We start from the raw sequence: 24,144 nt of genomic DNA, 5'->3' as shown, positions 1-24,144 counted from the left end.
ATCAGCAAATTTCCTGCACCATGTTTATGACTCCAGTTTCTGTCATTTTCCTCTTACCCCTGAGCATAAAAAAAGGAAAACATGATTTTGAATGTCACTATGAAGTTCCCTCAGGGTGATGCAATTTCATGGGCAATTAAAAGCTGCATTGGTGTGGAAAGCCAAAAATAGGCCTGTTATTAACAGCCTAAATGTAGAAGAAAATGACCCCTTCTATCCCAACAGTATGATGGCTCTCCTGCCCGAAATAAACACGCATCACCATAAATAAACTGTGAAATACAGCCCATTTTATTTAAAGGGTGGGGTTTTTATTTTTATATTGCACTTGGCATTTCCTGACTTTTGAGCTGCAAGCTATCTTCTGCCTACCACCTGCTTCTGTTGGTAGTTCTGGCATTTGTATAACCCAGTGGTAGAGACTGTCATCCAGTTTCTAACTCATTTACATTAAACACAGCAGTCAGAAGGATTCTAGCTCTCAACAATATGTTTTGCACCCTGCTATTTTTCAAAATCTCTTGGTTTTAGTCCTTGAAGAAAATCAAGTGAGTTTGTACCTAGACTTCATAGAGGACAACTTTGGACCCGTATAAAAGGGTGGAATTTGTTAAGTATTCTCTTTACTGCTGTAATTTAAGCCTGTGCTAAGAAGCAGATTCGTGCAGATGCATCTGTATTCTTGGGCTCTTTTTTCTCTTTGCAGTTAGCGTCAAAGTCTCTGACATCACAGTATATGAGTTTACTGCTTTTCACTCCGCTTACTCCAGGAGGGAGATACAGAAATGGAATTGATGCCGGCTTTTCACAAAGAACAAGCTTGTGTCAGGGTCTTTGTCTCTGCCCTCATCAGCTAGGGAACTGAGCACATAGGAAGGTATATGATCAGAAACTGCTGAAAGAAATCACAGCAGTACGTGAGTGCAATGTTGAAAGAACCTGAAAGGTTTCTTCAAGGCCCCAGGGGCTGAATTTCCACGGTAGTATACATGAATCCGACGTTCCAATCCCACCAAATTCCAATGTGATAAATTTACCCTATAGCTATATGTCAAAGTAGTCCATTCCTTGTGTGGGTCTTCAGGGGTTTGATGACTGCAGCGAGGGGTTGATAGTCCTCTGAAAGACACGGGTAGTTGCTCCTTATTCTTGCTACTCTTCCAGTCTGCGAATACTTTGATCCAAGTCCAGTATTCTTCCCAGTTTTGCTAAAAAGATATGAAAAAAAAGAAAAAAAAAAGATTTATTTTAAAGCAGAGGACATGAAAAGGATAGGTGTCATGGTGCAGGTTTCGCCTGTCAGGTGACACTCACTTACTGAGTCAGGACACTCACTCAATTAGTTGGAAATAATAAATACTCAGTTTCTTCTTTTGGCTGATGTGATTAAATCCAGCAGCTCCCAAGACTACTATTCACAAGAAGTAAAAGTGAAGATTTCTTTGTTTGGGAGCCCTAGACAAGACAGTTAAATTCAAACTGCAGATTTAACCCAAATTTTCAAACAATACCAGGCTAAATAATTGAAATTGTGAATTAGAATAGTTTCTGCTAAGCCCTATTTTCTAGTTGACATGTGTCTGAATGGGTACTGCAATATAGCAGTGGTCCTGTGCTGTTGTATGTCTTGCTTCTTGCTCCACTGTTTGTTCTTCCTAATGAGGAGCTAGAATCCGTAACTTTTTGCTATGAGAGAGAAGGAAAACAGAGAGTAATAGCCCATTTCTAGCTGGCTCTGTAAGGCTCTACTCCATAGTATTCACAGATGTATGTAAATACAGCGTCAGCTGACTAGACAAGACCTAGACAACCTCAGTAACAAGTTCTTCTATCATTCAGTAGGCCCCAAAACTTTCTTATAGAAAGTCTAAACTGCATCACAGTAAATGGTAAGGAAGAAAATGGAATGATTTGTTGCAACAAGGTGCCTAACCAGTGCCCAGTTTTAAGATACATTCTCTGGGGCCTTAATGTATTCATGTTACTACTAAGTTTGCAAATGCTACTTCAGCAAGCTTTTTTTCCCCATGCATGTGACAAATTCTCTTTGCTTTTCTGGAATTTTCCTCAGTCTTATATAATCCTGAATTCAGGATGTTTCTTGGAAATATTTCTATGTTGTTTCTCATCCCGTCTTCCCAGAATTGTTTTAGTATGGAATGTTGAGGAGCCCTTTTCAACATGGGAAGAAGTTAACTATCTATATGCTGTCTTCAGTTTCTCCACAAGCTTCTGAATTCTGTCTAGTACCTGATGGCTGACAGTGTGCCTTCATTTCTCTGAAAGAATATGGTAAGAAACATTGTCCACACCTTCAAAAGAAATGTAATTCCATCTTTTACCCGCTATCTTACTAACACAGCAAAAAGTTAAATAAAGAAGTTAGTCAAGTCAGCATGTGCAGAGTATTATAGCTATTCCACATGCTGATAATTTCACGGTAACTACCTGTGTGCCTATCTTAGCCCACAGTACATATAAAGCAGCTGCCATGGTAAGCAAGTTTCAAATATTTACTTTATGAATTAGCGTGGATGTGAGCAGGAACTGTCAAGTAGCACTTTAATGTACTGTAAATCCACGTTCAAGCTTGCCTTGTGGAAACTTGTACAGGCCTATAGCCAAGGAATCGTAATAATCAGTGAAGTAAAATTTCTCTTTGCAAAAGCTATCCTAATTAAGCTCAGTCACCTAATCATCAACTCAGCATTTAATAACTGTTTTAAACTATTACTTGTAGTGCTTTGTAAGTAGGTATATCAGGCACATGTGCCTGTATTCTGCAAACCACCTCGCATTCCCCTTACAGACGCAAGAATTGCTGTTTACCATTGGGCTCCGGTATGATAGCTCGCTTTAAGGAGATAAGCCTGAAGGGCTGCGGGCTGTTCTGGAAAGATGGGGTGGGAAGGCAAGTAGGAGGACTCATGCGCTGCGAAAAGGAGTGCCTTGGCTGCGTGGAGCTTTACCTTGGGACAGCTGACAAACCCATGGAGAGTGCAGGTGAGGACCACAGAACAGACCGGTGCAGCTGATGGCATAGTACTTATTGCCCAGAGAGGTGGTGGATGCCCCGTCCCTGGAAACGTTCAAGGCCAGGTTGGATGGAGCTCTGAGCAACCTGGTCTAGTTGGAGATATCCCTGCTCACTGTGAGGGGGCTGGGTTAGATGACCTCTAAAGGTCCCTTCCAACCCAAAGCGCTCTATGATTCTGTGACAGTAGGTGTCTGCTACTGGCCCAGAATCATAGAATCATAGTTTGGAAAAGACCTCCAAGATCAAGTTCAACCATCCGCCCAACACCACCATTCCTACTGAACCATATCCCGAAGTGCCACACCTACACGTTTTTTGAACACCTCCAGGGATGGGGACTCCACCACTTCCCTGGGCAGCCTGTTCCAGTGTCTGACCACTCTTTCACTAAAGAAATTTTTCCTAATATGCAGCCTAAACCTCCCCTGATGCAACTTGAGGCTGTTGCCTCTCGTCCTAGCGCTGGTTACCTGGGAGAAGAGCCCAGCACCTGCCTGACTACAGCCTCCTTCCAGGCTGCAGACGAAGCCTTCTTCAGGCACCATGCCCTGCGAGCTCTTCTGCGGCTGGGAGACCGTACAGTGGTGACATGGAGGTGTTTTTTGTTCTCTTCCTGGGGAACTACTCAGAGAACCCAGTCCCCGGCGCGGACATTTACACGTTTTTCACAACACGCCTTAGGCCGAGCGCAACCTCCACATCAGACGCGGGGTCAGCTCTGCCTCCCGGGGTCGCCTCCCGCGGGTGCGCGGCTGGGCCGGGGGCAGCCCGACCCCGGGAGGCACGCCCGGCCCCAGCTGCTTCCCGCACCCTCGGGTCTGGCTGCGGCCGCGCTTCCCTGCCCGCTCCCCAGGGATCACAAACCCGGGGCAGCCGCCGGGCCGCCGGCAGCACCGACCGAGGGAGGCCGCGCCCCGGCCGCTTCTCATCCCGACCCGACCCGCCGAGCCGGTCCGGCCGCCGGCGAGCTGCGAGCGGGCTCCCCGCGCCGCGGCCGCCTCCCGGGGCGGCGGGGCTGGGCCGGCCGGGCTCCCCGTCCCGCCCCCGGGGCGCAGCCCGCCTCGCCCGGTTATGCCACCGGCGCTCCAAACCCAAGTTTACAAAACCGTTTCGCCCTCTCTACGGTCGTGCTTACCCCCCGGCGCCGGGGCGGGCGGAGGAGAGCCGCACCGGCCCTCGCACCGCGCCGGGAGGTGAGTGCGGCCGGGGGAGGCGGGAGAAGGACGGGGACCGCGCTCGGCCGGGCCGCTCTGCGGGAGGGCACCCGCGGCCGCCGCTTCGCCCTCCCCGGCGGAGCCCCGCTCCCCGCCCGCCGCCAGCGCCGCTTCCCGCCGCGGCCCGGCCCCGGTGCCTCCGGCAGCGGCGGGGGCTGCGGGGAGGGAGCTCGGTGACGCTCGGCGGGGCAGCGGGACCGCGCCGGCAGCCCCGGGGCCTTTCGCTAACCCTGAACTCGCTCCCGGGCTGGAAGGGAGCGGGGCGGGGGGTGCCAGGCCGGCTGCTCCTGCCCCCGCCTCCTTCTGCCCCCGCCTCCGGGCGCGGAAGGGTTTGTGGGGGGCGGCTGCCCTCAGGGTGGGCACCGGCCCACCGAGCGCCCGGCGGAGACGAAGGCAGGGCTGCGAAAATGGCTCTTGCGTTCCCCTGCGGTTGGTCTTACGCTGCTGCGGCACTCGTGTGGTGCCTGACAGGTTTCTGTCCTTGATACTGAACGCTGGCGATGGCTGTGACAGCTGTAAAAGAAACTTAATGCTACCAGGGTAATAGATTCATTCGCGTATACCAACAGAACAGATGGTGGCTGCACGTAGTGAAACCTGGGTAGTGTCACAACTGGGAGAGTGGTGAAATCCCTCTGGGACCCTTTGACTAATTTTCATACTTTTCTGTTTCCTTAGTTGCAACTTTGTGGTTTTCAACAGTAGTTTCCAGGTTGGTTTTGCTTTTGTTCGTAGATGGCATTTATGAATTAATCTGATGCACTGGTAGAAGTCTGTGGTTGTCTGTGGAATGTCCTGAGGACTCCGATAGCTGGTCCCCAAATTTATCGTCAGAGACTTCCCTGTTGTGCGACGCGGAAGGTAACCATTACAGCCAAAAGAGTGAAAATTCTCAGTCTTCTCTATACTAAATTCTCATCTTTCTTGGCATCAAGAAAAGAAATCAAAGGCCAGTGTTTGAAGTGTGAAGAGCAGATGTATTCCTGTGGAAGGATCAGGCAGCAAATGAGATACAGGGCAACAGTGGTTTGCAGTCTCCTGGTCTGCCAGTTCTTGGAGACTGAAGTTCACTGCTGCTGAAGTGAAGGAGGTGTGTTTGAGTCTGTGTGAAACACCTCTCCCTGCTTTTCCTCCTATCTTGTGATGGACTAGAAAAGGAGCGTAAAGAAAGCAGCAGAAATTAATGCACTGAAGAGCGTTACTCTGCAAGCTTTTCTTGTGGTTTCTTCAGCCCACAGGATGCATTTGTTGTAGCATGTGTCGCTTCTAACGTACCTCTCTCCTTTCCTCCTGTTTCTGTTTGCTGACAAGTGATACGCTGTCATGATTTTGTAGATGGGTAAATGGTGGCCATATGGAGGGGTAAAGAATGTAGTGGTCTGCCCAGATTCCATCATTTCCTAATTTGCAGTGTAAGTATAAATGAATGTACAATTCTACATAGAAGAGGGGAGTAACACGTCTTTAGGGTTTTATTTCTCTTGTTAAAAATGCAGATTTGATCAGTTTAAGTTAAGCCTGGTGTAAAAACATAATTGATTCCACTGTCCATGACTTATCCATGCAGGAGCACCACAATGCCTGGGTCAAGAAACTGACTGAAACTCAGTTATAGAGCTCTCTCCAGACAAAGATCTAACCAGGTCAGGCCTAGACTTTTCCGTCTAAATCTGATTTATTTTTTATCCTAAGAGAACACACACAAAAAAATGATGACAAGTATTTGTCTGCATTTCTAGGCACCACTGCCCTTTTCTGGGGTAGTTCTTCCCCACATTTAGTAAGCTGAATCACCACAAGGTCAGATAAGCGAGGTATGGGATGGCTTACTGGGAGTCTTGTCCAATCTGTCTCATTAGTCACTATCAGATTTATCGTGTGTCATGTCTCAGTCTAATTTGACTTCCTTCTTATGCTCTCCTTCTGCTGTGCCTCTGTATCGTGTGTTAGTTCTGTTGTGCCCCAGACTACCCCTTGCTCTGGTACCTTGTTTTTGCCAGACGGAAACGATGAAGTAGCTATACTTGTTGCACAGTGGGAAGTCACCGCACTGGTGAGCTGTGGCCAGGAGATGTGCCCCACTGGGGAGCCTGTGACCTCCAGAGAGTCACACCAGAAGATATTCTCCCTACCTGCAGTATCATGCAATAACGCCTTCTTCCTCATGTGACTCATCCCTTAGTGTCACAGAGCGGGTGCCAAGAAAGGTGATGGGTCTTGCTGGGGAACTTCCATTTGTTAGAGAGCAGCGTAAATAAAGGCAAGAATCCTGCACAGCTGCGAGAACAACTTCCTGACCAGTTGACTGGCAGAGAATGTGGAAGTTGCATTTCTATTTGAAAGCAGTGGTGAACTATAATCGAGTTAAGAATCTGTAATGATGCTTTTTGGATTGTGTTGCTAGAGTTTTTTGTGGAACTAAATGGGATGAGGTACACCAAGCCTACTAAACAAATACAGATAAGTGGATTTGTTTATATGTGTTTCCCAGACCTTGGAAGTGAGCCATGCAGAAGAGATAGCACAAAGGTTATCTTGCACTGCATATAGGAAAATATGACACTTCTTGTATCGTTTTTTATCATTACTTCTTGCAATGGAAAAACAGTGGACTAGAAAATCAAATATTTCCGTGCCTCACTCACATGGTCTTGTCCCATACAAACTGTCCCACTGACTCAGGTGAAGGTGGTTTCCAAGAGCAGGTTTATAGTTTTAGAAATTCTGATAATTTTGAAAACAAGAATTCTTGCAAACCCAACTGCCAGCCAAGTGCCAAATAACTAAGGAGACACTCGGAACATGCCTCTTGGGTCTTCTAGTGCAATCAGCATTACCTCGAGTCTGCTAAGGTCAGTGGCAGAGTAGACTGAAATTTTCCACTAATATATTTTCATTTAAAATGAATTTTTATTTGAAGAGAATATTTAATTGCATCTCAAAATCCTTTCATTTAGGTTAAATATGTGACATTCCTTGACAAACTAGACAGAGTATATTTTAGATTTCAAGCCAAATTTTTGTTGGTTTTCAGGCAGATAAAAGGTTTTGATTTTTTTTTTCCAGAAGTTACATTTTTAGCAAGGACTTTTGGAGGAGGAGGAATATTTCAAGGGTTTTTTTTGTGAAATGGCATACTTTAAAGATGTTCTTGTCAACCAGATTTCACCAGCTGGAAGTAGCTCCATTTAGCAGTGAGTCATGAGGAAAACCTGAAAGATAAGACAATTGAAAGGAGCATATACTGCTTTACTTATCCGGGCCTTTACTTCGGGGGGGGGGGGGGGGGGGGGTTCGGTCTGTTTCCAGTGCAAATAATTTGTCCACAAATGGAACGGGTCATATGAATTGGCAGTACCTGTTACCAGAACATCATGTTACAGGTTACACCATTTACTAATATAATGCTGTTATTAATATAGTTATTTGCATTTCATTTCAGTGCTTGGGACAACACAATAAATCATGCAGTCAGATGGAGTCAGCTTGGTTTTGACTTCACCATTCTTGGAATGTGTTGCATATGTTGTAAGGTGCTCCTTCTTAACGATAGGTTTTACTTCTCTGAACAAACATTTTATATTTTGGAAAGAAGTCAAAATAATGGTGAAATAGTTCCCTTTAGTTCTGTAATAGTTCTGATACAAGTTCTAGAACTGCGTCACTACAGTTTACGTGCAAACATTTATAAAACCTAATGCTGCAGCCACAAATGTTAGCCAGAGTTGTTGCCCAAAAATACATAACTGGCCAAATTGTACTTGTATGCAGCAAGGGTTTATTGGTAAGTTAGAGAGATACAGACAGAATTTGTGGGGAAAACACACACCTAGATACACATACACACTTCTGTCACCATCCTGCTCAGGTGTTATGTAGGTCAATGGTTTCTTGAAGACTCAAGATTCTTGCAACCAGGAGGCAGGCAAGGAACAAGAGGGAGGGAGAACAGGTCTTCTTGGAGACCGTGTCCTTGAATAAGGCAGGAGGAGCAGATGAAGGGAGAGAAGGAGAGCGTGGGTTGTTGAAGCATGCAGAGACTACAGGCAGGGTGCTCTCCCAGCCCTGGTGATCCAACAGGGATTTCCATGATGATTGTTGCCCCTAAATTAGGTGTCTTTTTATAAGAAGTTTGCATTTCTGGACAGTTCTTAGCTTTTCATTTCTTAAACATGTTAAAAAGGAAGCATCCAAAGCAATGAAGCAAGAGAAAAAGATGCATTTCCACTGAAGTCCTAACTACTTGGAGAAGCTTTACTTCTCAAGGAGCCTAGCAGTACTAAGCAGGTCCATTTAACTTCACCCTGCCTTTTCAGTATGGATCCCTAAGAACTGCTAATATTTAGGCAATAAAAAACAGAGAAGATAGTGCTGGAAGGAAAGTGAGAGGTTCTGTGATTGTTGTTGCTTGCACATTAGTAATTTTTCATTAGTGTTTCCATATTGAAGGAGTGGGATGGCGAATAAATGAATCTGGCTGGTTCCTTTGCTTACCTCTGTTACCTCTGGACATCTGAATTTAGACACATGGATAGTTTTGTTTGTTATTTCTATAGAGGCCAGCGAGAAGCCAGGTAGGTGATTTTCTTCTTCATCTGTGTGGGAAGCTAGCCTTTGGGAGAGGCAAATTTTCTTACAAACCCAGTGGAAACTAGTTGCTTGGATGACGATGTTAAAAAAAAAAGTTTAATGAGGAAATGATACAGGCTGAGAGAGTTGGGGCTGTTCAGCCTGGAGAAGAGAAGGCGCTGGGGAGACCTTATAGCAGCCTTCCAGTACCTGAAGGGGGGGCTACAAGAAAGCTGGAGAGGGACTTTTGACAACGGCACGGAGTGATGGGACAAGGGATAGTAGCTTCAAACTGAAAGAGGGTAGATTTAGATTAGATATAAGGAAGAAATTTTTTACTGTGAGGGTGGTGAGGCACTGGCACAGGTTGCCCAGAGAAAGTGTGGATGCCCCCTCCCTGGCAGTGTTCAGGGCCAGGCTGGATGGGGCTTTGGCCAACCTGGTCAAGTGGAAGGTGTCCCTGCCTGTGGCAGGGAGGTTGGAATTGGATGATCTTTAAGGTCCTTCCAGCCCAAGCCATTCTGTGATCACCAGTCAGAGAGTTGGGCTCCTGCATCATTGTGTAGAGAAGCGATGTAGTTTGGTGTTTTTCCAATATTTGGATTTGTGGCTGCATGTAGGGACAAAAGCCGAGTGAGGAATGAGTGGTCTCTCTCCAAAGACTTTGGTAGCCTGTTCTGGAGTCATTAATGGTGTCACTTTAAGCATCTTTTCTGGTGTTTCTGCTGTTTCCCAGTTGATATTGTGGAGACTGTGCTTCTATTCTACGGCCTGGGGTTTTTTCCTCCTTTATTTTTAGGTATGGTTTTTTCCTTAACCAGTCATCTTCCGAAAACGAGGAATTTCATTCATATAATTACAATAGATTTATAACCCACATAATCTTTTCTCAGGTCTTTTCCCTCCTTGGTTTCTGCTTGTCTCCTTTACCTTGAAATAAATTGGAAGTAATTTTATGGAAATCTAAAAACTTGCTGTGGTATAAATGAAGCTTTGAGCTTGCATGCCGAGTATCAAAGTAGGTGATCCTAATCTTTAAAAGCTACAGTCAGGGCTGGTTGGAGAGTTTCTATTAAGACTGACCGTAAACAGAATTTGGTTCTCCCACACAAATCTCCTCACAGGAAAGGAATTTCTGCACAATTTAAATTTTTCCCTTTTTTAGGCCAGTGGATGCAGGATTCCTTTGTTGTCTGCCTTTGCTGCTCCCCTGAAATTATTTTCTTGACACATTTCTTTCAGACTATTCTGTCATGGTCCCTTATAGGAACTCTGACCTGCCTCAGATCTCTCCCTCCACAGCTAAACTCCCCACACCCGCCCCATGGTGCACTGTCTCCTAAGATGAAGAATCATGAGAGATAGTGTGCATCATGAGAGGAGTTACCTAGCCAGTGAATTCAGGCTGTGTGGAAGAAAAGAGGCTTTTGTGACACACTTCAGTGCCTTTCAGAAGCAAAAGCATGAGACTTGCATATTTTTACCTGAAAAGACAAAGTTGGAGGAATGAAAGTCCCCATTTTTCTTCTAGTTTAGTCCAGGTGTTCATATGATTAGGTCAGGCTTTATAATCATAGAATCATAGAATCATTAAGGTTGGAAAAGACCTCGAAGATCATCAAGTCCAACCGTCAACCCAACACCACCATGCCTGCTAAACCATGTCCTGAAGTGCCATATATACACCTTTTTTGAACACCTCCAGATATGGTGACTCCACCACTTCCCTGGGCAGCCTGTTCCAACACCTGACCACTCTTTCAGTCAAGAAATTTTTCCTAATATCCAACATAAACCTCCCCTGACGCAACATGAGGCCATTGCCTCTTATCCTATCACTAGGTACTTGGGAGAAGACACCAACACCCGCCTCACTACAACCTCCTGTCAGGTAGCTGTAGAGAGCAATAAGGTCCTCCCTCAGCCTCCTCTTCTCCAAACTAAACAGCCCCAACTCCCTCAGCCGCTCCTCACAGGACTTGTTCTCTAGATCCGTCACCAGCCTCATTGCCCTTCTCTGGACACACTCAAGCACCTCAATGTCCTTCTTGTAGTGAGGGGCCCAACACTGAACACAGCACTCAAGGTGCAGCCTCACCAGTGCCAAGTACAGGGGCAAGATCACCTCCCTACTCCTGCTGGCCACACCATTCCTGATACAAGCCAGGATGCCGTTGGCTTGCTTGGCCGCCTGGGCCGCTGCTGGCTCATGTTCAGCTGGCTGTCGACCAGTACCCTCAGGTCCTTTTCCTCCAGGCAGCTTTCCAGCCACTCTTCCCCAGGCCTGTAGCGTTGTGTGGGGTTGTTGTGACCCAAGTGCAGGACCTGGCACTTGGCCTTGTTGAACCTCATACAGTTGGCCTTGGCCCATCGATCCAGTCTGTCCAGATCCCTCTGCAGAGCCTTCCTACCCTCAAGCAGATCAACACTCCCACCCAACTTGGTGTCATCTGCAAACTTACTGAGGGAGCACTCAATCCCCTCATCCAGATCATTGATAAAGATGTTAAAGACTGGACCCAAAGCTGAGCCCTGGGGATGACCAAATAATGCCTCCATAAGAGCTTAAAGAGTAATTGTCATAGTCATAATAGAGGAAAAAAAAAAAAAAGATTTTTTTTGGGCGCACAACTTTGCATCTCTGTTAGTTGTTTTAAGTGTGGGACGTGATTTTTTACCTTGAATGGTCATCAAATCTTTAAAAAATGGGTAAAAGTAACATTGAGGTCCGCTGACCTATTAATCTTTCTCAAGCAATGATGACCTATACCATTATTCGCAGATTTGTGTTTGGTCTGGTCTTCCATGATGACAGTTGCACTACCTTTGCAGTCAGTGGTTCAGCGCTCTGCTTTCTTTATCATTGCATGTTTTTTTCATGTCCAGCTTGTCTGTGATGTTGCAGCACAAATGTGTTACTTCTTGTGTATTCCGTTATGTGCACAAAGAGTATTTTTCTCCAGTCCTCTATCTACAAAACTTCTATGTGCTTGAGGATGGTTATTGTGCTCTCTTTGGCCTTAGCAGTCCCATTGTTCTGTTGTAGGTCCTGCTTTTTTTAATTCTTGATTTTTCTCTGATGTATTTCCTTGATGGACCACTTGGCCTTAACTGAGCTAAAGAAACTAGAACTTTCCAGATCAAATCGAAAGGATTCTACATCAGGGTTCACTGTCTAACTGGATGATCACTTGTCCAAGGGCAGGGCACAGTGGTAGGGAGCAGAATGACTTCTTTCAGCAGGCTTCTGCCAACTTAAAATAATTGTGGTGGTACATTTTAGCAGCTTGAGAAGCTTTTCAACATAATGCTAATAGACAACAAACTCTGACATGAAGTTAGTTCTGAAGAGGTCCCTGTTCACGTGTCGGACGTAATACAGAACAGCTGCAGTGTGTGTTAACAATAATTTGGTTGTACATATCTGGTACCAAAAGCATGCAATCTAATTTTTATTTTCCAGTATTTGTAAAACATAAATGTTATCTCTCATAAGAGTATTTCGCATAAATCTGTGGTGACCTCAGTGTTAAGTAAGCTTATTACACTTTTCTGCTGATGATTTGTGAAGTGTGATGCAGAAAGTTTGTGCCTAAACACAGATGCTAAAAAAATATTTTACTGAAACTAGAAACTCAGAGACATTAATGCAGGTAAAACAGCTTTTAAAGTTTTTAACTACTGCAGTTAGGGAGAGTGGGGTTGTCACAAGTTATGACTTATGAAACCTGTGGATCAACAGTGTTCTGTACCTCTAGGAGTTTGGTGAGTTACAGTAGACCTGACAGGAAAATCATGATAACAATGTCATTTGAAATACTATCATCAGTGATCTGCCTTTTGCAGAGCAGTGTAAAAATACCTCACGATTAATCACCTGTAAAAGCCTCATAAAGCCCACATCCTTGTTTAGTATTATTTGAAGCTGTGCTTGTTTGCATCAGCTCATGATATGACCTGTTTTGCATAGTGAAGTGTTTGTAGCTAAAAGAATGGAAATCAAGGCTGTTAATAGAACAGAATAGTCTTTTGAATTTGTAAACCATTTGATTGGTGAAGGAGATGAGTGAGTGAATGGAACTACCTACGTTATTTAAAACTGGCCTTGGAATAATTATATTGCTGATCCAGTAATGTGGGGCAAATTGCAGTTTTAATCTTTCATCTTATTACCAGCATTTGCAAAGTATCAGGACACTCTAGGAATTATGATGAACTGTACCAGCTTTGGAAGCTGCCATAAGGATCAAGAATTTTAGTGTGCGCTCTCATTTCATTTTCTGCTATATTCAAGGTGCTTGCTGTGTAGCAAGTTTTTATGATGTGTATGAAAGGTGGGGCAGCTTGTAAGAAGGTGAGGCTCCTGTGATGCACGTAATTTCATTTTGTGGTATGGAAGTATTTAGAAAGCACAGTGACGTTTTCTGAATCATACCTGTACTGTTTGCCTAATGTAAACAGCTTTATCAAGTTGTATGCAGTGCCTTTTTGTTCCATCATTTAAAATCTGTTTTCATATTTCTATTCCTTCACATACAATTGACTATCTATTACTTGCATGGTTGTTTTTTTTTTTCTTAAGGAAGTCTGATGAACTGTGCAGAAACCACAGGCACTACTGTCATGGTTAGCTTGGCCTGTTGCTGCAGCTGGGGACTTTTGAGAAATTGCTGAGATGTGAAAAAGAAAAAAAAAATGCATTACATCCCATACGCTTGGAGTCTGGGTCAGACCTTTAGGCTGCACTTGTCTCCACTGATTTTTGGTATTTTTAAACCTGTTTTTAAGTTAGTGTCGCTGCAAAGTTGAAACTGATGGCCTGATTTTGATTGCCTCATACACTGGTGTCAGCCAAGAATGAGCTGTATTGAAGTAAGGGAAATTTAGGTGTGTACAAGCGGTATGAAAGGAGAATCTTGTCCAGACTGTTATGCCACTGTAGTCGGAATGTGGCTTGCAGTGGCGTTTGCATCTAATCCACTTGTGGGTGGCTATACAGAGTCAGAGCAAAGATTCATCTAGCTCATACACTTCTTTTGAGACTAATATTGGAAACATCGGGAAAGGGGCTGAGAACCGGGGCAGTCAGGGAACCATCTTTTCCCCTGTACATCCTCCCAGCTACTGATGGTTGGTCGGACTTTCTGAGCTAGAAATTTTTCCTCGCAAGAGGAGCACAGCTGTTCCTGCAGCTGTAAGAGCCAAATGCCCCCTCATTACGTCTGACCGGTGTCCCCTGTGCCACCATTTCCTACCCCTGTTGAGTTCCCGGGGGGGCCCGGCAGGGGACGGGGCCCGGCAGTTTGACTGCAGGCGGCGGGGCAGGTGGGATGGCGGGTCGGCAGGTCCCGGGGTTCGCGCATCACCCCTCGCTGCCCTGCGGTAAAACCGGAGCGAGACCCATTCTGAGAAGGCGTTTCCCGAGGCGGGGTGGTGTCGGATGTAGCTGCCCTGTGCCTTCTCTCGGGATGGTTTTTCTCCAGCGGCAGCTCGTAGCTCTGCTGCAGGAAGGGTTTTGGCAGCGGAGTTCTGTGGTCATTAAGCCAAAATTATTTCCGCTTTGGTGAGTATTTGAGCGGCAGCCCTGGGATGGTCAGAGTCGCAAAAGGGAGCAAGGGGAAGAGAGGAAAAGTTGCCTCTGTTGGGAGATTTTTGCTGTGTGGTTTCCGAGGAAGTGGGTGATTTGCTCGTCCAAGTCCGGGCCTGGTGTGAAGTCGATGGCCTGTTCACAGTGCTTTTGTGCGTACGTGTGACATGGGAAGGGCAGCGGCCTGGCCCATAGCTGCTGGAGAAATCACTTTGTCGTGGAGAGCCACTGCAAGCTGCAGGCGTGACAATCTGTCCATCTCAGGAGTTCTTGGAAGATGCTGTGTTTGAAGAGGTATAAAGGTCTGAACTCAACCGTAGAATAACGCAGACTCTGGCTGAGTCGCTCTGTTTCTGTGATCAGAGCCTCTTCTCCTTAAGAAGCCGAGTAGACGAGCTAAAGTTCTTGTTTCCTCAGATTCTACCGTCACATCCGTGCAATGCCAAGGCCTGTACTCTGACGACAAGGTGTTTTTCGGAGTCAAATAATTGTCACTCGCTTCTCCTGGAGTTGTTCCAGACTGTGCCAGTCATGCAGGATCAGAATCAGGCTGTGATCCTTTGTAATAGTCAAATGCATCTCAAAATACTTCCCTCTGTTAAAAATTATCAGACTAATTTGTGGCTACTTTAGGTAGACCTATTTAGAAAAACAGAAATACATATTCAAGATGCAGATACGAGGTCAAGTTGTTGCATGTCATCTGAGCCCTGGTAACTACCTCAGAGAAACAGACTGTTTCTCTACCTGGTTAACCCGCGTGATAATGAGTTGAGATCATACAGGGAGTCTTACAGACACCGGGTGAGGCATGACAACCCGTGATTAGCAAATAGTGCCTCTGAGCCCATAGGCTTGTGGGAAAGTCTCCTCCTTCTGTATTGGTGGTGGGTGTCGTACAGTTGTACAGGTTTGGAGAGGGAAAACTATTTATGTCTGACATCCTAGAAAGAATTTAATATAAAATTATAGCCAGATATGAATATATACAAGTATTTTCATGCACAGGGTATAATCCAAATTTTCACAGGGTCTCTTCAGAATGTGATTAACTTGTGAAGTCTTCCCACCAAGTTCACGAGCAGTTAGTTCTCCTTCACAGGTGAAAGCCAAAGCCCCTAAGGAGTAAGGATGAATCTGAGGAAATGTTTCAGGATTCTGTAATCCGTTATCTTTCTCTTAATTCTCCTTCATTGATTTAAACACCATGATCCATCAGGTTCCATCAGTCATCAATCACCTAGCGTTTTATAGCTGTCATGTGAACTGTATTCCAAAGCACTGGATGCAATTTGTGATATGTGGTATTAAGATGATCAGAGTCAAAAGGACACCGGTTGAATACTTGTAGTGACTTTAAATTACTTTACCTGTATTTTCTTGTTCACATTAATTGATTGTCTTGTCTAAATTTCTTGTTGAAGTGGCCAATTTTGCTTAAAGATTCATTTTCAGAGATAGTTTTGTATTCTCCTTCCCTCAGACTCCCCACTCCTCATTCATCGTCCCATTTGCAGTGTCTTTAGTGCAGCCCATCAAGGGTACACATCTCTAAAAAACTTTTTCTTCTTCTAAACTTTAGTGCCAAATTAAAGAGATGGTTGCTAAGAGACTGTGGAAAACTTCATTAAGAGGGGCTGATTTGCTCTTTTCCTTACCTTCCATGCACAGGTTTCAGATCAGGATTTGTGCGTAAATGGGATAGCAACATCCCGAAATATTCCTGTGCTGAGATTGTGACAATGGACAGAATACAAGAAGACTGTGCCAGTCCTGTGGCACCAGGAGACGCAGAGAGGAGCAGGACTGGAGAACAAGACCCAGGACTAACTATGTTGGGAAAAGCACACGAGTTCTTTCAGATTTGTGATCTGGAAGGCAAAGGCTTCATCACTCGTCAAGACATGCAGGTAAAACAAAATCGGCTATGTGAAATGCACAATGACAGAAGCTTCTAATGCCCTTAATGAGTTGAGACTGATTAATTTAGAGTTAAAAACTGTAACACCCTCCTTATAACTTAAAAGAAATGTGTGGGATTTAAAAAAATCTCTTTGAAGTCCTACAAAATGCTTACATTTGTTTCCACAGACAAAGCAATAAAAAATTGGAAAATCAAAGTAAATGACATTTTAAAAATGCCCCAGGAATTTAATTCCATTCTGACTGAGAAAGTTGAAACTCTTGTAAAATCATTACTTTGCGATTTGCCACAACATCATGAATATATTCAGTCCACCACTTCTATCCTTCTGTTTTTTCAGCAAATTATGTAAATAAAATCTTTCACTTTGGTTTCACCTCCCAGACAAAGGTGAACTCTCAGCTGGATCACATATATGTATAGGATGTAGAGATCAAGAGTGTTTTAGCATTATTAGGTGTTCACAATAATCTTACCAAATTGTTCTTAAATTGTTGGAGGGGCCAAAATCAGATTTGCTGAAAATGTTGATGAAAAGAACCAACTGTGTAACAAAATCTTTTGAAAATGAGATTGGGTGCTCGTTGCAGAAATGAGAAGATGATTTGAACCAGTATGTGGCAGAAAACAAGCATGTACTCATGCTTGATGTGAAAGCATAATTTCATTGTGTTAATCCATTTCTACTTCAGTACTTATGGATGAAATAGAATTAGGGAGCGGAAGCATTGAATATAAAATTTAGAAACTTCCATATCCTCAGAAACAAAGACGTGTCTGCATGTAGGAAAAGGCAAGTGGAACACTTTTAACTACGTATGTTGGAAAAGCGAAAACCTCATAGTAAATTGCTCAGATTACTAGCTCTCAGGAGCTTTCTGTGCAGTTGTGTGTTGCTGAGTTTTGTGATGACCTGTGCTAATTCTGCAAAGTTGAGGAAAGATGGGAGTGCAGATGCTTGCTGTGCCGTAGGCTTTACCAATATGCATTACCTCACTGAAGTAACTGATTGCAAACAAATAAATATGTTGTTAGGGATAATTTTGGTAAATCCAGACCCACAGAGAATTTCATGGATTGTAATTTTATTGTCTTTCCAAAAACTGAATGGTATATATTTTCGTATAGTGGAAGACCCATATGTGTATATATGCATATATAAAAAGTTTTAATATCTGGTTTTGCAAGGAACGTAAAAAAAAAGTTTATGTTTGATTCTAGCTTTTATGCTTAGAGTGATGATAAATTTGTACTTCAGGTTCTAAAACAGACGTTGCAAAAGAGGCAGTAGTAAAAGTGTTGCAAAGAACAGATAAAGTACATTTCCTCTATTTCATCAGGAGTATTTGTTTACCATATCTGACAGCTTCAGTGTGTCTGTGTCTGGTTCTGTTTCATTTAAATACCAAAGTAAGGGTGCTCAGAACACTTGAGAAGATGTTTCTTTTTGTTTACTTTTATTTCCTGCTGATCAAATAAAAAATAATATTACAAATACAGACCTTTTGAAGTTCTGTATTATCCTAATTCCACTCAACACATCAGTAAATCGAGAGTAATTCAGCTGAAATCAATGCATTTCCGTTGACAAGAAACTGGGGTGAGACCCATCTCCTCCATTTGGCTTTAAAGTAATTTAGTGACAGTGAATAAAAATTATAAACCAAAGTCTTTTACCTTAATTCCAGCACTTCAGAAACCCTGATTCTTTGAAGCCAGTGATAGCTTTCTCACTGTCCCGTCTTCCTTGCAATTCAGTAGTGGATTAATAGAGATTTATTTGGACACCAGTGACAGTAACCTACAATGTTTTCTGATGGATTTGGTACCCATTATTTTATTAATATACAAAATAATGCTGTTTTATACTGAACAACTGTACATTAGACATATACCATTGCAATTATTTGTTATGCTTGATTAGAATGACTAGTTAGCTAGAATCCCTGTATTGCAAATGAGTTTGAAATCAGTACAGCTGATTTTGATTACACTTTTCGTGATGTTTGCTCTCTGTAGCACATATCAATAAAGTAAAGCATTTTTTTTTCCTTAAAAGGTATGAAATGTTGATCATTTTGCATCCTGCTGTGTGTTAGTTCAGTACTAATTACCGTTAATGAAGCATTGCTTCAAACACAAGATGCTAACATTAAGTTTTTTAATCTTTAGTCATGTGATATGAGGCATGATTTTCAACAGAGCGCACTGAGTATCTGAAAAGTGCTAAGTATCTAAAATACAATTAACTTCAGTGGAACAGATCTTGCAAACAAAGTTTTCTGATGTGTCTATAATACAGTAATTATATTAAAGGTTTACTCCTCCCTGATTACATCATGCTGTTTATTTTGAGATTACCTTAAAACTGGTTGTTCAGAATTTTTCATTCCATTTCAAAATATCAAATGTGCTCAACTTTCAGACAAACAAGAGGTTTACTGAAATTGCAAGAAAGCAGATTCTGCCTGAGACTTGAAACCACAGCTTTGCACTTTCAGCCTTCGGGTTATCATGGATAACAAGAATTAGCGTTGCAAAATGTGTTGTTTTGATGCATATAGCAGAGTTGGGTTAAGATCTTGCTTGTAGGTATTTGACCTGTGTCTTTTTATTTAGCAGAGTAGAAGCTTGTATTTTCAGGTAAGTAAGCATGGACGTCATGAAAGCACAGAGCACACTGGGTGGAAGTGCAGATAATTTCCCTTTAAACTCCAGTGGTATCTTTGGATAAGTTTTCTTTCTTTTTTTTTTTTTAATTTTTAAGCGCCTCATATTGAAAAGATCTAGGTTTTTTTTTACAGTAAGCCCAAAATGAGCAAAGAAACAAAAACACACATATGAGAACAGAAATAACATTTTGTTTTCCTAACAAAAAAAAAAAAAAATTTTTTTTTTCAAATAAAGCCAAGAGGTTAGGAAAACATCAGTTTAATCTCAGTAACAATAGTAAGTGTGGCCCCAGTTCATCAAAATCAGTTAACTATCCTCAGGGAATTGAACGGAGCAAAATGTTGGTACATTCTTTCAAATCTCCTATTTTCATATTTTTTTTCAAGAAAATGCAAGGAATTGTGGTGTTTTCTACTGCAAAATCAGTATAATTCAGTTCAGAATTTGAACCCTGCAATAGGGCACTCCAACTGTGGTTGGAGAAGCACGTATTCATCAGTCGGGTTTTCAGCAAGACCCACAAGTAGTTGTAGTGGAATAGCTGGTGGGTCTGTGCTTATGGCGTGGTCAGAAAAGGACAGCTAGCTCTCAAGAAGCGCTCCTTCAGCAGGTCCAGAAGATCTGGCGGTAGGAGTACAGTTTGTTTTTCTGAGTGTAAGAAGAGTGATTTGTCTGAAGCACCACCTCTCTCATCACTGTCATGTAGGCTGTAAAAATTTTACAAGAGAAGCTAATTTTAAGAAATTTCCCTTTAGATCTAAGAGATTAAATTCTAAAGCTTTGGGAAGATGGGTGTGTTTAAGTGAGAAACTGATAATAAATCAGGTGTATCGCTGATGAAGTAACTTGTTTAGACTGACTGTACATCAAGTTCTCTTAGTTTTTTGGAAGCAGGCAGCAATGCACGATTAATCCTGCCCAGAAATCCCTTTGGGACTATTCACAGAATCACAGAATAGTAGGGGTTGGAAGGGACCTCTGTGGGTCATCTAGTCCAACCCCCCCGCCGAAGCAGGGTCACCTACAGCAGGCTGCACAGGACCTTGTCCAGGCGGGTCTTGAATATCTCCAGAGAAGGAGACTCCACAACCTCCCTGGGCAGCCTGTTCCAGTGCTCCGTCACCCTCAGAGAGAAGAAGTTCCTCCTCATGTTCAGACGGAACTTCCTGTGCCTCAGTTTGTGCCCATTACCCCTTGTCCTGTCACTGGGCACCACTGAAAAGAGCTTGGCCCCATCCTCCTGACACCCACCCTTCAGATATTTGTAGGCATTTATAAGGTCCCCTCGCAGCCTTCTCTTCTTCAGGCTGAACAAGCCCAGTTCCCTCAACCTCTCCTCGTAGTGGAGATGCTCCAGTCCCCTCACCATCCTTGTAGCCCTCCGCTGGACTCTCTCCAGTAGCTCCTCATCTTTCTTGAACTGGGGAGCCCAGAACTGGACACAGTACTCCAGATGAGGCCTCACCAGGGCAGTGTAGAGGGGAAGGAGAACCTCCCTTGTCCTGCTGGCCACACTCTTCTTGATGCAACCCAGGATCCCATTGGCCCCCTTGGCAGCCAGGGCACACTGCTGGCTCATAGTCAACCTGTCGTCCACCAGGACACCCAGGTCCCTCTCCGCAGAGCTGCTCTCCAGCAGGTCCACCCCAAGCCTGTACTGGTGCATGAGGTTGTTCCTCCCCAGGTGCAGGACCCTGCACTTGCCCTTGTTGAACCTCATCAGGTTCCTCTCTGCCCAGCTCCCCAGCCTATCCAGGTCACGCTGAATGGCAGCACAGCCTTCTGGTGTATCTACCACACCTCCCAGTTTGGTGTCGTCAGCAAACTTGCTGAGGGTACATTCTAACTCTTCATCCAGGTCGTTGATGAAGAAGTTAAACAAGACTGGGCCCAGTACTGACCCCTGAGGGACACCACTTGTCACCAGCCTCCAACTAGACTCAGCGCCGCTGATGACAACCCTCTGAGTTCTGCCATTCAGCCAGTTCTCTATCCACTTCACCGACCACTCATCCAGCCCACACTTCCTCAGCTTCCCCAGGAGGATATCATGGGAGACTGTGTCGAAAGCCTTGCTGAAGTCAAGGTAGATAACATCCACAGCTCTCCCTTCCAGATAGTTCTGTGCTTTAGAAGCCCCATTACTTTCTCTTCTGAAGATCACCTTGGAATTCCTTTTACTGCTCTTCCCCTCAACTCATACAGGTTTATAACGTATACCCTAAATCCTTTGTCGCAGCCAGGGAGGTTCTGGTGAATGCACTCAGCCAGTTCTTGCCTTGGCTGTGTGGCCTGCGATACTGAATAGTGGGGTCTGTTGTTCTTCGATTGCAGGAGAGACTTTCTTTGGCCCCACGTTCTTTCCACACAGTGGAACAAATTAGCACTTTTGTCCTGATGAACTTTATCCACTTATTAGCTTGCAATTTTAATATCTTGTAGATACAATAGGAGTTCAGGGAAGGGATTAAAATATTAACTAATAAAGCGGAGGACTTCATCAGTGTATATTTACATTGCTTCCCAAGCTGAGGAAAGGTTTTACTCTTCGTAGTGCTGTCTCCCAGTGGAAATCCTTGTTACTGTAGTTGTTTGCCACTCCATTTTCCTCCTATTTCTGGAAATCTATCTATACTCTTAAAAGAATTACAGTAAAACCGTTAGGGCCAGATTTAAAGATTTTTTTTTTCTTTTATGGCTGTCTTTAGATTCTCAGGAGAAACGAAGTGATTTTATGGAGCTGATTTCATGAAGTTTTGTCTTTTTTGGTGTGACATGCTGCATTTCAGAAGTGGACAGTCATGAACTACATTTAACTTGTTACAGGAGCAGCAGGTTTGCTCCTTGGACCGCGCAGCTTTCTTAGCTTTGTTTGATTTATGTATTTATTTACACATTTTTAAAGCAGCTTTAATTGGGACAGTATGCCCTCTGTAATGTTCTTGTTCAGAGAGTCTCTTGCGTGCCATTGTAACGTGGAAGGACCTAGGTGTACAGTTCTGCTGGCAGGTTTATCCAGTTGCATGATAATCAAGGCATTTCACCGAGATAATTGAGCCATTTCACCACGATGCTGAGACTCCACCTCAAGTTCTGCCTCTTCCCTGTGTGACTGGACTCGGTGTCACAAGGACATTGTTCTCACTGCTTTGTTGTAAAGGATTCATAAAGGCAAATAATGAACTCATAAGAGCAAATCTCCCTTAGTTGGTGTTGTTTTACTCTGTGACGTATTTGAATTTTCACTCTGGGAAACAGACAGACCTGTCCTTCTGTATTAAGGATGCTCCGCAGAATCTAGTCTTCTCATCCTGTCATACTGGGTTAAGTTGCTGCATGTTTTGTCATTCCAGAGACTGCATCCTGAGTTACCTCTTACCCTGGAAGAGCTTGAAAAGGTTTTTGTTACATTGGATGCTGATGGCAATGGCTCACTTACCCTAAAGGAGTTCACCACAGGATTCAGTGAGTTTGGAAAATGTCTCCTGTATAGAGCTTTATTCATATTCTATACTCCACATCAATAAAGAAGCATTTTATCTTGACAGTAGACTTAATGATGCACACAGGGAGCCAGACTATTCCCTAGATACAGCAGATATATGTAGCAGATGAAGAAGTGGTCAAATTACGTCTATAAATAGATAAAGAGCTCTAGGGTCTTTCTCTCCTGTCTAAGATGGCAAGCCATAGCACAATATGAGACATATGATGTAACCATCTGAATTACACCTGGTTTAAGCCATGGAGTAGATCTATGAACAAATCTTGGAAAATTTACCATTGGGGGAAACATAAAATCTTGTGTTTTATTTCATATCAGGTTATAAGACCTGAGAAATAATTATCTCTGACATTTATGTAAGGCAATGTTGGAAATGCATTAATACTTCTGTCCTTACAGCTGTGAGAATGCTTTCTACAACAGTTAATTCTTCAAGTGATGTTACTTTGTTTCAAAACAAAACAGGATGAGGCAATAATTATTACTGCATGATGGGAGCTGATAAGTGCTTTGTGGCTGCCTGCTTTGCAACAGCACTTTTACTGTCATGTTGTCTGTTTTCGCGAAAGGGTTGTTTTCTCCCCAGCTGTGAGGTTGCAGATAAGATGACAATGTTAGTTAGTGAGACTGTGTTTGGTTGTGTACGCAGAATCAATTTTGTCCTTAAATTTTAGCTCTGCTGACTATAAGCATCAGGTTTAAGCATTTTCTCTAGAAAACTGAATCTTCTCTGTTTGTGAATTGTAACATTAAATCTCCATTTAAATACTATGTATAGGCCCAGCAAATAGGACCTTTGTTTTTGTTTGCAAATCATCAATCATTCGAAATTTTAATTTTCTCATGTCTCATCTCTCCCGTTTTAGAGCTAGATCAAGTATCTTAATAAAGAGTATGCTTTAATCTGCAAATTGCCATTATTTAAATAATTAAGTAGTACTGCTTTACTTTTCATAAGTAAATGATACATATTTCTTAGTTAAATGAAGATTATTTTCATAAGTAGTCTGCTTTTCTGTTAAGGGAGGTTCTAAGTGGCTGCCATCTCCAGCAGCTCCAGAGCCTGGGAATTCCTCCTGCCCAGCTGCTGGAGCCCAGTCCAGAGACGCAGACGGATGTGGCCGCTGCTTTCCTGTTTGCAGTTTCAACTGGTAGCGAAGTTAAACGCGTATCCCAGAGACACCCACACGGGCGCGCATGCAGACACACAGAGGACATGGAAGCAGCAGGCTACACAGGCTGCCTTCAACAGCACCTATGTGTAGGATTCACATAAAACATGCAGACAGGCAGTGTAAAGCATGCTACATTTTAGCCTCCTATACAAGATTTGACAGGTATTTTCTAGGGATCCAGGCTAGGTAGTCACACATTTAGCTAGGTAATGATGCTGGCGTTCCTAGTAGAAGCAGAAGCTGTAGTAGATAAAGGCTGCGTTAGAAAACTAGAGAATGGAGAAAGTGTAGTGTCTGGATAAAACTTGTACTGCACCAGTTAGTGTGGGAGAATCCTGTTCATATTTTGAAATGGTGGCAAGTCTGAAATTTACTGTAACTTCTATTTGCAACATATTCTATTGTCTCTGTTGTCAACATGCTCTGCTGGGTGCTGTGAGGAAAAATGCAAGATAGAGTT

At 43.5% G+C, this 24,144-nt stretch overlaps 1 protein-coding gene across 1 annotated transcript in view; it reads left to right on the top strand.

Moving 5' to 3' along the window:
• Nucleotides 1–4,133: 4,133 nt before the first annotated feature.
• Nucleotides 4,134–24,144, top strand: part of CRACR2A (calcium release activated channel regulator 2A) — a 62,504-nt gene continuing 42,493 nt past the window's right edge. The window contains exons 1-3 of the mRNA XM_075413160.1: nucleotides 4,134–4,230; nucleotides 16,079–16,317; nucleotides 22,358–22,469. Of these exons, the coding sequence (XP_075269275.1) occupies nucleotides 16,150–16,317; nucleotides 22,358–22,469 (280 nt within the window). The 5' untranslated portion in view covers nucleotides 4,134–4,230; nucleotides 16,079–16,149. The remainder of the gene's footprint in view (nucleotides 4,231–16,078; nucleotides 16,318–22,357; nucleotides 22,470–24,144) is intronic.

The sequence above is a fragment of the Opisthocomus hoazin genome, chromosome 1, assembly GCF_030867145.1.
Source record: "Opisthocomus hoazin isolate bOpiHoa1 chromosome 1, bOpiHoa1.hap1, whole genome shotgun sequence".
NCBI lineage: Eukaryota > Metazoa > Chordata > Aves > Opisthocomiformes > Opisthocomidae > Opisthocomus > Opisthocomus hoazin.
The sequence above is the reverse complement of the archived record's forward strand: the minus strand, read 5'-3'. Positions and strand labels throughout refer to the sequence as shown.